Genomic DNA, 13,319 nt, shown 5'->3' with positions numbered 1-13,319 from the left:
TGTTTCTTCTGAGTCTGTACTTTTGACTTCTTTGTATTGGCAGGCATTGTAGTCTTTTAACATTCAGACAACTTCTGAGCAGACTTTCCAGACTTTTAAAGTATTTTAATTTGGGTATTTATCAGTCCAACTAGGGGAAGACGGAATTACACCTCTTCTTCCTTCGCCATCAGGCCACGCCCCCTTCAAATACCACCTTAAGCAATCACTTACTAATCACAGAGCACTTATGGCATAGGGATTACTTAAAGTGGTATGTGATGGAAAGAAAATGGTTGAGAACCACTGTTTTAAAGATAGAAGGAATGCATTTATTTAGATCTTCCAATATTTTCTCTTTCCACAGTGAATTTCAATTCTGTCTGGAGATGTAAAATTAAAAAAAAATATGATCCATAAGACTTAGGAGCAGAATTAGACCATTGATTCTGATATAAATCCTCTGTGACAAATGTAGAATTGCTGAGGTTTCTTTGATTCATATGTTTTGGACGCCCTAATTTAGAAAAAAACATGTAGAAAGATATTTTTCAAACATTATCGTTGATTTTGAAGGTTAAATTGGAACTTTGCCCTTTAATTGCTCTTTATGGATCATTTCAAGATGATAACATTTTATTGACTGCAACTCATTTTATCTTTTACTTCGTTGATGGCCAGACGTGTGATTTTGATTAAAAGGAAAGATAAAACTCCACCTACACATTCTTCTTTGGCTTGGCTTCGCGGACGAAGATTTATGGAGGGGGTAAAAAGTCCACGTCAGCTGCAGGCTCGTTTGTGGCTGACCAGTCCGATGCGGGACAGGCAGACACGATTGCAGCGGTTGCAAGGGAAAATTGGTTGGTTGGGGTTGGGTGTTGGGTTTTTCCTCCTTTGCCTTTTGTCAGTGAGGTGGGCTCTGCGGTCTTCTTCAAAGGAGGTTGCTGCCCGCCAAACTGTGAGGCGCCAAGATGCACGGTTTGAGGCGTTATCAGCCCACTGGCGGTGGTCAATGTGGCAGGCACCAAGAGATTTCTTTAGGCAGTCCTTGTACCTTTTCTTTGGTGCACCTCTGTCACAGTGGCCAGTGGAGAGCTCGCCATATAACACGATCTTGGGAAGGCGATGGTCCTCCATTCTGGAGACGTGACCCATCCAGCGCAGCTGGATCTTCAGCAGCGTGGACTCGATGCTGTCGACCTCTGCCATCTCGAGTACTTCGACGTTAGGGGTGTAAGCGCTCCAATGGATGTTGAGGATGGAGCGGAGACAACGCTGGTGGAAGCGTTCTAGGAGCCGTAGGTGGTGCCGGTAGAGGACCCATGATTCGGAGCCGAACAGGAGTGTGGGTATGACAACGGCTCTGTATACGCTTATCTTTGTGAGGTTTTTCAGTTGGTTGTTTTTCCAGACTCTTTTGTGTAGTCTTCCAAAGGCGCTATTTGCCTTGGCGAGTCTGTTGTCTATCTCATTGTCGATCCTTGCATCTGATGAAATGGTGCAGCCGAGATAGGTAAACTGGTTGACCGTTTTGAGTTTTGTGTGCCCGATGGAGATGTGGGGGGGCTGGTAGTCATGGTGGGGAGCTGGCTGATGGAGGACCTCAGTTTTCTTCAGGCTGACTTCCAGGCCAAACATTTTGGCAGTTTCCACAAAGCAGGATGTCAAGCGCTGAAGAGCTGGCTCTGAATGGGCAACTAAAGCGGCATCATCTGCAAAGAGTAGTTCACGGACAAGTTTCTCTTGTGTCTTGGTGTGAGCTTGCAGGCGCCTCAGATTGAAGAGACTGCCATCCGTGCGGTACCGGATGTAAACAGCGTCTTCATTGTTGGGGTATTTCATGGCTTGGTTCAGCATCATGCTGAAGAAGATTGAAAAGAGGGTTGGTGCGAGAACACAGCCTTGCTTCACGCCATTGTTAATGGAGAAGGGTTCAGAGAGCTCATTGCTGTATCTGACCCGACCTTGTTGGTTTTCGTGCAGTTGGATAATCATGTTGAGGAACTTTGGGGGACATCCGGTGCGCTCTAGTATTTGCCAAAGCCCTTTCCTGCTCACGGTGTCGAAGGCTTTGGTGAGGTCAACAAAGGTGATGTAGAGTCCTTTGTTTTGTTCTCTGCACTTTTCTTGGAGCTGTCTGAGGGCAAAGACCATGTCAGTGGTTCCTTTGTTTGCGCGAAAGCCGCACTGTGATTCTGGGAGAATATTCTCGGCGATACTAGGTATTATTCTATTTAGTAGAATCCTATTTAGTAGAATTCTATTTAGTAGAATCAACCGATGATTTCTTTTGATGATGTGTTGGTTCAAGTGTTCTTAACAGCAATCCTGTTCTTAACAGGACGGCGGCGGCCCCGATACGGGCAGGAGCAAGGGGGAGACGGCGGCCCCGGCCTCGGTCGTGTGAGGCAGGCGGAGGCCCCGGTCCGGGCAGGGAGTGGGAGGCGGCGGCCCCAGTCCAGGCACAGGGAGAGCAGCAGCGGCCCCGGCCCCGGTCCGGGCGAAGGGTAGACGGCAGCGGCCCCGATACGGGCAGGAGCAAGGGGGAGACGGCGGCCCCGGCCTCGGTCGTGTGAGGCAGGCGGAGGCCCCGATACGGGCAGAGAGTTGGAGGCGGCGGCCCCAGTCCAGGCACAGGGAGAGCAGCAGCGGCCCCGGCCCCGGTCCGGGCGAAGGGTAGACGGCGGCGGCCCCGATACAGGCAGGAGCAAGGGGGAGACGGCGGCCCCGGCCTCGGTCGTGTGAGGCAGGCGGAGCCCCCGGTCCGGACAGGGAGTGGGAGGCGGCGGCCCCAGTCTGGGCACAGGGAGAGCAGCAGCGGCCCCGGCCCCGGTCCGGGCGAAGGGTAGACGGCGGCGGCCCCGATCCGGGCAGGAGCAAGGGGGAGACGGCGGCCCCGGCCTCGGGCGAGTGGGGCAGGTGAAGGCCCCGATCCGGGCAGAGAGTGGGAGGCGGTGGCCCCAATCCAGGCACAGGGTGAACTGCGGCGGCCTCGCCCCGGTCCGGGCAGTATGGACCGACCTAGGAGGGGAGGCAGGCCCCTCCAGCCCGGGTAAGAAACCTGCATAGGAGAAGGCCACTCCGATATAAAACCTACGACCCAAGGACCTCGCTGCCACGTCCCAGCTTGCTTGGCCACGGCACACGAACCATGGGTGTAAAGGTGGGGCCAGTACTGCGCGCACTGCACTCCACCTAAAAGCTCCTTTGCGCAGGCCCGAGGACAGGTCCACGTCCTCCCCCTCCACGTCCTCCCCCTCCACGTCCTCCCCCTCCACGTCCTCCCCCTCCACGTCCTCCCCCTCCACGTCCTCCCCCTCCACGTCCTCCCCCTCCACGTCCTCCCCCTCAAAAGATGCTCACAAACTCAAGCTAGCATGCTGGAACATCAGAACCATGCTAGACAAGGCTGACAGCCACCGACCTGAACGTCGGTCTGCCCTCATTGCACATGAACTCCTCAGACTTGACATCGACATAGCCGCTCTCAGTGAAGTCCGCCTGGCAGATGTAGGCAGCCTCCAAGAACGGGGCGCGGGCTACACACTCTACTGGTCTGGCAAGCCTTCGGATGAACGACGCCTATCTGGTGTAGGCTTCATGGTCAAGAGCTTCATTGCCTCCAAACTCGAAAACCTTCCGACAGGCCTCTCGGACCGAATCATGTCCATGCGACTCCCCCTTCAAAACAAGCGTCACATCACCCTCATCAGTGTCTATGCTCCAACCCTCCAGGCGGAACCAGCAGAAAAGAACAAGTTCTACACCGACCTGCGCAACCTCATCCAACGTACCCCTACAGCCGACAAGGTTGTCATCCTGGGCGACTTCAACGCTCGTGTCGGCAAAGACTCAGAAACCTGGCCAGGAATCCTGGGCAAGCATGGCGTCGGCAAGTGCAACGACAATGGGCGCCTCCTGTTGGAGCTCTGCGCAGAACAGCGATTTGTCATTACAAACACCCTTTTTCAGCAGAGGGACAGCCTTAAGACCACCTGGATGCATCCCCGATCCAAACACTGGCACCTCCTGGACTACATCCTGGTGCGAGAAAGTGACAAACAAGATGTGCTCCACACCAGGGTCATGCCTAGCGCGGAATGCCACACTGACCACCGGCTGGTTCGCTGCAAGCTCAACCTTCACTTCAAGCCAAAGCCCAGGAACAATAAAGCCCCCAGAAAGAGGTTCAATGTTGGAAATCTGCAGTCAGACGAAGCGAGAGGAAACTTCCAGGCAAACCTCAAAGCAAAGCTCGACGTTGCAACCCGCCTCACGGACCCGTCCCCTGAAACCCTCTGGGATCAGTTGAAGACTACCATACTGCAATCCACTGAAGAGGTACTGGGCTTCTCCTCCAGGAAAAACAAGGACTGGTTTGACGAAAACAGCCAGGAAATCCAGGAGCTGCTGGCAAAGAAGCGAGCTGCCCACCAGGCTCACCTTACAAAGCCGTCCTGTCCAGAGAAGAAACAAGCCTTCCGTCGCGCATGCAGCCATCTTCAGCGCAAACTCCGGGAGATCCAAAATGAGTGGTGGACTAGCCTCGCCAAACGTACACAGCTCAGCGCGGACATTGGCGACTTCAGGGGTTTCTACGAGGCTCTAAAGGCTGTGTACGGCCCCTCACCCCAAGTCCAAAGCCCGCTGCGCAGCTCAGACGGCAAAGTCCTCCTCAGCGACAAGATCTCCATCCTCAACCGATGGTCAGAACACTTCCAATCTTTTTTCAGTGCCAACCGCTCAGTCCAAGATTCCGCCCTGCTCCAGCTCCCTCAACAGCCCCTAAGGCTAGAGCTGGATGAGGTTCCCACCCTGGATGAGACATATAAGGCAATCGAACAACTGAAAAGTGGCAAAGCAGCAGGTATGGATGGAATCCCCCCTGAAGTCTGGAAGGCTGGCGGCAAAACTCTGCATGCCAAACTGCATGAGTTTTTCAAGCTTTGTTGGGACCAAGGTAAACTGCCTCAGGATCTTCGTGATGCCACCATCATCACCCTGTACAAAAACAAAGGCGAGAAATCAGACTGCTCAAACTACAGGGGAATCACGTTGCTCTCCATTGCAGGCAAAATCTTCGCTAGGATTCTACCACCTACACATACACAATGGTTAAATGATATATTTTGTTGAAGTTTAGAAAAAAATTAGATATGCCATTAAAGATTCAAATGCTAATTTCCTAAAGACAGGAGGCCCTTTTATGGACCATGACCACAATCCAAAGTTTTAGGGTTGTTAAAGGTTCGATGCTTTGCTGTCTATTTCCAGGATATTACCACTTGATACTCACATTTTAGTTTTTTACTAACTTTGTATAGCGATAGGTGTTTTGAATTTTTCCATTGACATTTTATTTCATTATTTAATTGTATTGTTTAATTTTTGTATCATTGAGTCTGCTTTGCCATTCAAATCATGGCTGATATATTTTTCCTTACTTCTGCCTTCTCCCTTTCACCTTTGATTCCCTTACTAATCAAGAATCTATCAGTTTCTGCTTTAAATCTACCCAATGACGGCCTGCATAGCTGTCTGTTGCAATGAATTCCACAGATTCACTACCCTCTGGATGAAGAAACTTCTCTGCATTTCTGTTTTAAAGGGACGTCCTTTTATTCTGAGGCTGCGCCTTCAGGTCTTCGATCCTGCCACTACTGGAAATATATTCTCCATGTCCACTCCATCTAGACCTTTCAATATGTTTCGATGAGATTTTCTCCTCCCCCACCCCATCCTTCTAAACTCCAGTGAGTACAGGAGCAGAGTCATCAAATGCTCCTCGTACGTTAACCCTCTCATCCCTGGTTTATTCTCGTCAACCTCCTCTGGACCTTCTCCAATGCCAGCACATTCTTCCTTGGATATGGGTGAGGCCCAAAACTGCTCACAGTATCACAAATATGGTCTGACCAAGGCCTTGTAAATCATCACCATTACATCTTAATATTTTACTTCCCTTGAAATTAATGCTAACATTGCATTTGCCTAGCTTAGAACTGACTCAACCTACAAGTTTTCATTTATGGAGGAGTCCTATTCTAGGACTCCAAAGTCCCTTTGCACCTCAAATTTCCAAATTCTCTCATTTAGAAAATAGACTATTTATTCATTCTATCAAAAGTGCATGATACTTTCCTATGCTGTAGTCCATCTGTCATTTTATCAACTCTCCTAACCTATCCAAGTCTCTCTCTATACCTATTTCCTCAACATGACCATCTGCTCCACCAATCTTTATATCATTCATAAACTTGGCCACAAAGCTATCAGTTCCATCATCTACATCAGTTATTTTCAAACTGCCACCCTAAACTAACATTCCAGTTTAAGCAATCCCTATGCCATAGCTACTCTATGAATTGCTTAAGGTGGTATGTGGGTGGAAAGAAAAAGTTTGAAAACTACTGTTTTAATCGTACCTAATTGACTCGCTATGTGCACATTTCATAACCCCAAAGGAAACAAGCCAATGACAATTTTTCTCAAGCAAAATATTTCACTAACAATTGTGCCTGGAGCAGTGATTCTCAACCTTTTCTTCCCACTCACGTACACCTTAAGCAATTCCTTACTAATCGCAGAGCACTTCTGGCATAGAGATTGCTTAAGGTGGAATGTGAGTTTAGTGGGGCAGTTTGTAAACCACTGATTTAAACCATTAACATACCATGTGAACATAGTGGACCCAACACCTAACCTTGTGGAATGCCACTAAGTCACGGGGAGCTACCCAGAAAATGTTCCTTTAATTCCAACACTTTACCTTCTGCCAGTCAACCAATGTTATATCCATGCCAGTACCTTTCCCATAATGCTCATATCTTGTATAGCAGACTCATGTATGATACCTTGTCAAATACCTTCTGAAAATCCAAGTAGACCACATACATTGGCTCTCCTTTGCCTGACCTGTTCATCACTTCCTTAAAAAACTCCCAACAGATTTATCAGGCAAGAACATCCTTGAAGTAAACCTGCTGACTTTAGCCTATTTTATCCGTGCTTTCAAATACTTTGAAACCTTATCCTTCATAATAGGATCTAGATTATTTTGCTGACCATTGAAGTTAGGTTAACCGTACCATAATTTCCTGTCTTTTTCCCCTCTCCCCTCTTAGAGAATGGAGTGACTTTTGCAATTTTGCAGTCCACTGGAACCATTCCTGACTCAAGAGATTCCTGAAAGATCATGACTAATGCGTTCACATTTCTTCAGCTACCTCTTTCAGAACCCTGGAGTGTAGTCTTTCCGGTCCACATGACTAATCCATCTTCAGTCACTTAAGCTTCCCAGCACCTTCTCAGTAATAGCAATTGCATTCTCTTCTGTTCCCTGGCTCCTTTGAATTTCTGGCACGTTATTGATGCCTGGTGCAAAATTTCTATTTAGTTCAAATGCCATTTCTTTGTTCTCTATTACCACTTCTCTGCTATCGTTTTCCAGTGGTCTGATTTTCACTGTTGACTCTTTTACTCTTTATATACTGGTATCTTAAAAAAAAATGTTTGTTGTCCTCTTATTTTATTGGCGAGCAAACCTTCATATTCCATCTTTTCTTCCTATTACCTTCTGTTGTCTTTTAAAAGCTACCTGATCCTCCTGCTTCCTGCTAATTTTTGCAATACCACATGCCTTCTCTTTTGCATTTCTGCTGTCTGATTTCCCTGTCAGACAGTCACAGTTGCCTCACCCTCCCTTTAGAATGCTTCTTTGGGATGAAAGGATCCTGCTCCTTTCAAAGTGTTGCCAAAAACTTCTGCCATTGCTGCTCTACCATCTTCGCTGCTAGGGTTCCCATCCACTCGACTTTCGCCAGTTCCTCTCTCATGCTTCCATAGTTACCTTTACTTAACTTCAATATGGACACATCCAATTTTCGCTCCTTCCTCTCAAACTGCAAAGTGAATTCTATCATATTATAATCTCAACCTCCTAATGGCTCCTTTATCTTAAGCTCTCTAATCAGCTCCTGTTCATTGCACAGCATTGTTCAGAATTGCCGTTTTCCTAATGGCAGCATAAGCTGGTCCAAAAAGCCACCTTGTAGATATTCCATAAATTCCTTCTCTTGGGATCCAGCACAAGCCTGAATTTCTCAGTCTACCAGCTTATTGAAGTCCCCCATGATCACTGGACTGCTTTTTTATGTGACTTCTCTAACTCATCTTTGTAATTTGCACCCTACATCGTGGCTGCTGTTTGGAGGCCTGTATATAATCACCATCTGGGTCTTTTGACCCTTGCATTTTCTCAACTGTATCCAGAAGGATTGTACATCCTCTAATCCTATGTCTCTTCTCATAAAGGATTTTATTTCATTGTTTACTAACAAAACCTCCTCATCCCCTCCAACCAGCTGCCTGAATTATCAATAGGATGTGCATCCTTGGATGTTTAGCTCCCAGCTGTGACCCTCCTTCAGCCACATCTCTAATGCCCACAACATCCTATCTTCCAATAGGATGTTGGCAGATAGTTAAAGCTCTGTGCTTTAAGCTCATCTACCTTGTTTCATATACTGCATGTATTTAAATATAGCACATTTAGTTCTGTGTTTACCACCTTCCTCACATTTGTCTTTAACTTTAAATATTTATCCTTTTTGAACATTCTGTCCTATCTTTTATTCCGGAGACTTCAATAACCTTTCTTTCCTTTCAGCTTTATCCACATTTTTCCAATCTGTTGAACCCCACCCCCCTTGCTATTCAGCTTAAAGCCCTATCCACATCCCTAGTTATACAATTTTCCATGGCTCTGTCCCATCACCGTTGAGGCGGAGCCTGTCCCATCACTGTTGAGACGGAGCCTGTCCCATCACCGTTGAGGCGGAGCCTGTCCCATCACTGTTGAGGCGGAGCCTGTCCCATCACCGTTGAGGCGGAGCCTGTCCCATCACCGTTGAGGCGGAGCCTGTCTCATCACCGTTGAGGCGGAGCCTGTCCCATTGGAAGAGCTCCCTCCTTCCACAGTACTGATTCCAATGTCCCAAGCATTTAATTCCCTAACTTTATCAGTCTAGTTCCAATTTGCAAGTAGTTCACAAATGAACTGGTTTCAGCAAGACAAAGGAATTAGTTAAAAGCAATGAAATACCATCACAATGGAGCAGGTCAATCAGAATGAGCTGGCACTTGGCTTATCCATTCCTTGTGATGGAAGAATTCATTTTTAGTGTTTGGCTAGTTTTCACTGCACTTGTTGGCATTCCACAGATTTTGATTTTAATTCTAATAGATGATATGCAGTAGTGCATACATGTTTTTGCTTTATTTGCTTTATCTGGATGGCTATACTGGGGTCTCAAAATATTTTTCTGAGTTCACACTTACTCGAGTTAGCTGCAGGACCTCACTACTGCCAAGAATGGGATTGCATCACTAACAATCCTGTAAGCCAGACCAAGTACATTTCCCATTGGTCATGAGCTCTGAAGCATTACATTCACAGGTCATGATTTTTTTTTAACTCTTTTATTATTAAGAATATAAATACAAATTTTTATTAAATAAGAATTATTGAGATTTTGTATTTTTCCTGCAACAGTTTTAAAGAATGAGATGGCCAAAATCATTCTGCACAAAAAGTTATTCAAGCCCAAGAACAAGAACAGCTCAGATGGGCAATTCTACAAAGAACTGAAGGTACGTAATTCCAAAAGGAAGGTTTACTGAAAAAACAATGATTTAAAATGTCTGCACTGCAGCTTTAACACTGATATTAAATTCAGGAGCTCTACCAAAATCATGTTATAAATATGAGGTATTATGCATTTAAAAGGACATTTTTAATGGTTTCCCTATTAATGTGAAATCATAAACAATGTTATGGTTGATGTCACAAATTATCTCATTATGCTGCATTAAAGGGCAGGCTTCACTGAACATGCTTTTAATGTGTTTTTCCTATTAATGAATAGACTGCTAATGTTCAACATTCACATCAAGATGAAATGTAATATTAATATTAGGAACCGGTCTAATATTCATCACCTAACCAACATCACTAAAGCAGGCTACAGTACTTGGTGATTATCTCATTGCCTTTCATGACGTCTTGATGTAAGCAATTTGGTTCCACATTTCCTATTTTGTAACTGTGGTCACACTTCAAAAATATTCCATTGTTTGTAAAATGCTTTGGGATATCCTGAGGTCACATATGATATTATAAAATAGTAAATATTTCCTTCATTAGGATTCTGTTAGCTTTGGGCATGATACAGAACAAATTCATTTTTGAACCTCAAACCTTCAAAGGCCTGTAACTCCTATGTTAAAATTTTTAAGTGCATTCTTTGTGATCAATTTCAATAATTCAGGCACTGACACTGGCTTCACGGTCTCTCTGGTCCTCAATGAAAATCCTCAAGATCCTTTATAGATTTAGTCATTTTCTGAAGCTATCTCTAGGTCTGACACAATATAGGAGACTAATATACCAGAGCCTTCCCTTATTGCAGTGGTATTCAAACTGCCCCCCTTCACTCACATTCCACTAAGTATTCCCTAAGCCATAGGTGCTGTGTGATTAGTAAGAGATTGCTTAAGGTGGTATGTGGGTGGAAAGAAAATGTTTGAAAACCACTGTTTTAATTGTACCTAATTAACTCATTGTGAGCAGGGTTTCAGAACTCCAATGGCAATTTTTTTCAAGAAAAATATTTCAATAACAATTGGGCAGTCCCTTAAGCAATCCCTTACTAATCACAGAGCACTTATGAATAGGGATTGCTTAAGGTGGAATGTGAGTTCAGGGGGCAGTTTGAAAACCACTGCCTTATTGCATACGTCTGAATGTAGTACCACACAGTGTTTTTTCTCCTCACACTCTTAAACCAATCTCCCATCCATCGACTTTATCCTTTCCTGATGCGTTGGGAAAGCAACCAACATGTGAAAGGACAAATCCCACCCAGGTCACATGCTCTTCTTCCTTCCCTGTTTCGGCTGAAGATACAAGAGTTTGAAAACCGATACCTCCAGAATCAAAGACAGCTTCTCTGTTCTCAGACTTTCAAAGAGACCTCCCATTAGTGTATGATGATGCCACGCAGTGTTTAAAACTGAACATCTGTCTTATGTGACAATATACTCAGCACTTTTGTTTATTGCAATACTATATTTTTAATCTTGCACAACATGCTTACTATGTGGAGTTTGACTTGCCCATAGAACATGCAATATAGTTTTTTCCTGTATCTTGGTACATGTGTCAATGAACATTTCAAATCAATTAATCACAATATAATTCAATATTTTCATGGCATAACCAACTTATGACAATATAGGGACATTTGATGGTGTATCTGAGCTTCATGCATTGGCATGCAATATTAACAATGACCTCAAAACATTGAGATAGTCTGTATTTTGAGGAATACATGGAAATATATTCCAATGTCTTAGGATTTGGAATGCAAAGTTCATTCTTGCCCATTAACACAGGAACCATGAGCTATAATTCATATTTTTGTTTAAATGTTTTGTGAGAGTTAGAGAGGAGGAGCATGTGGTATTAGGAAAAGGAGAGAAATGAGGACGTCCACACTCAATGAGTTGGGAGCGGGTGGATTTGAGATTTATAACAAAATTTTAACTGCAAGGTCGCATCTCAGAGTAGATCAATAAGTGTTTAAGAATCTTTTTATGCGCAAGACAATTTAACTAGAAAATAAATTATTAGATGTGTTTAAAGATCAGAAATTAATTTAGTTTATATGGAGGAGCCTTTCCACGTAGTGTTCTGAAAATTTTCCAATGAAATGTTTTGATATTAAAAAAAATAAATTCTTTCTTATTTTGTTTCTAGTCCGTAATTCAAAAAAATGAAGTCGAATTGTCACATTTGAGTAAGCAATGTGATGAAATGAAGAAACTTTACAATGACCTCCTGGTACTATAACTGGTAACATTTTTGATCCATTTGTGGATTATGCCTTTTTAAAAAAAAAAAAAATTCACTCAAATTTTATATTGTTGCTGTCTTTGATAGGTCAAATTTGGAGAACCACAAGATCGAGACTCGAAAGTAATGTTCGGATGGATTTCCTCCTTCATTAAAGATTTTAGGAAAGTTGTTGCAGAACGCAGCAAGTATAGATCATAAACATCTCAGAAATTATAATATTATGGTGTTCTTTATGACAAAGAAGCTGCTGTGTTTCTCCAGCACTTTTGCATATTGAACTATCCACAGTGTCTGCAGACCTTCTTGTTTAACAAATAATAGTAACCACTTGTAAGGCTTGAGTGATGATACCATTATGTATGCCTTGTGTTTAATTATCTTTTGTTTTGATATGATGAAACTATGCTTAACCTCTGGCTCTATTTAATGTGCTGAATATCTTTAGATAGTTGTAAAACTGCACATTTAGCTACTACGCACCAATGATTGTCACTAATTATGCAATTACAGTCAGCAGGGAGGACTCAATTTTGAAATTCAAATCAAGTACAACCCAACGAAACAGTGTCCTCCTGTCCTTGGTGAAGCACGAATGTTTGACAATCATAGTCAGTGCGTAAAGTGTGGGGAAGCCACTGTTGCAAGGGACTGAAGTGGCCGCTGCAAACTTGTGTGGCACCATTTGTTGTTGGATGTGGGACAGGAAGAGATTTCTTCATGTTGATGATAAATATAAAACTTGCAAAGCTCTTCCACTTAAATGTAAAAAGGTAAATTCTATTTTTGTGTCACCCAGAAGCAATTAAATCTCCCTTGTTGCTATATCCTACAAAGGATGTGGGTTAAAATGGTAAACACTTAAAGCACACTGTTAAATATGCAATACTTTTGATAGATCAAAAAATAAAAGGTAAAATGTGCAAAAATCTTTGTTTTCTCCTACTTTATTAGCAAGGGTATATTTTTATTTTATTTATAGTTTTGTATACAATATATACTGGACCAGTCCGGGCACAGGGAGAGCAGCAGCGGCCCCGGCCCCGGTCCGGGCGAAGGGTAGACGGCGGCGGCCCCGATCCGGGCAGGAGCAAGGGGGAGACGGCGGCCCCGGCCTCGGTCGAGTGAGGCAGACGGAGGCCCCGGTCCGGGCAGTATGGACCGACCTAGGAGGGGAGGCAGGCCCCTCCAGCCCGGGTAAGAAACCTGCATAGGAGAAGGCCACTCCGATATAAAACCTACGACCCAAGGACCTCGCTGCCACGTCCCAGCTTGCTTGGCCACGGCACACGAACCATGGGTGTAAAGGGTGCGCGCACTGCACTCCACCTAAAAGCTCCTTTGCGCAGGCCCGAGGACAGGTCCACGTCCTCCCCCTCCACGTCCTCCCCCTCCACGTCCTTCCCCTCCACGTCCTCCCCCT

The 13,319-nt window shown here is 44.8% G+C and overlaps 1 protein-coding gene across 2 annotated transcripts in view; it reads left to right on the top strand.

The window, feature by feature from the left end:
* The window catches only part of LOC138735934 (uncharacterized), a 129,085-nt gene extending 116,260 nt beyond the window's left edge, over positions 1-12,825 (top strand). The window contains exons 15-17 of one of the 2 annotated variants that reach the window (XR_011340020.1): positions 9,536-9,633; positions 9,909-10,050; positions 11,801-11,884. Coding sequence is in view for 1 of the 2 variants with exons in the window: in XM_069884609.1 (XP_069740710.1) it covers positions 9,536-9,633; positions 11,801-11,884; positions 11,984-12,097 (296 nt within the window). In the remaining variant the exon portion in view is untranslated. Of the gene's footprint in view, positions 1-9,535; positions 9,634-9,908; positions 10,051-11,800; positions 11,885-11,983 lie in introns of those variants that run through there. The other variant, XM_069884609.1, reaches the window with a different exon arrangement.
* The last annotated feature ends 494 nt before the right edge of the window (positions 12,826-13,319 follow it).

The sequence above is a fragment of the Narcine bancroftii genome, chromosome 6 (assembly GCF_036971445.1).
Source record: "Narcine bancroftii isolate sNarBan1 chromosome 6, sNarBan1.hap1, whole genome shotgun sequence".
Taxonomy (NCBI): domain Eukaryota; kingdom Metazoa; phylum Chordata; class Chondrichthyes; order Torpediniformes; family Narcinidae; genus Narcine; species Narcine bancroftii.
Note: the sequence above shows the minus strand (reverse complement) of the source record. Positions and strands in the feature narration are given on the sequence as shown.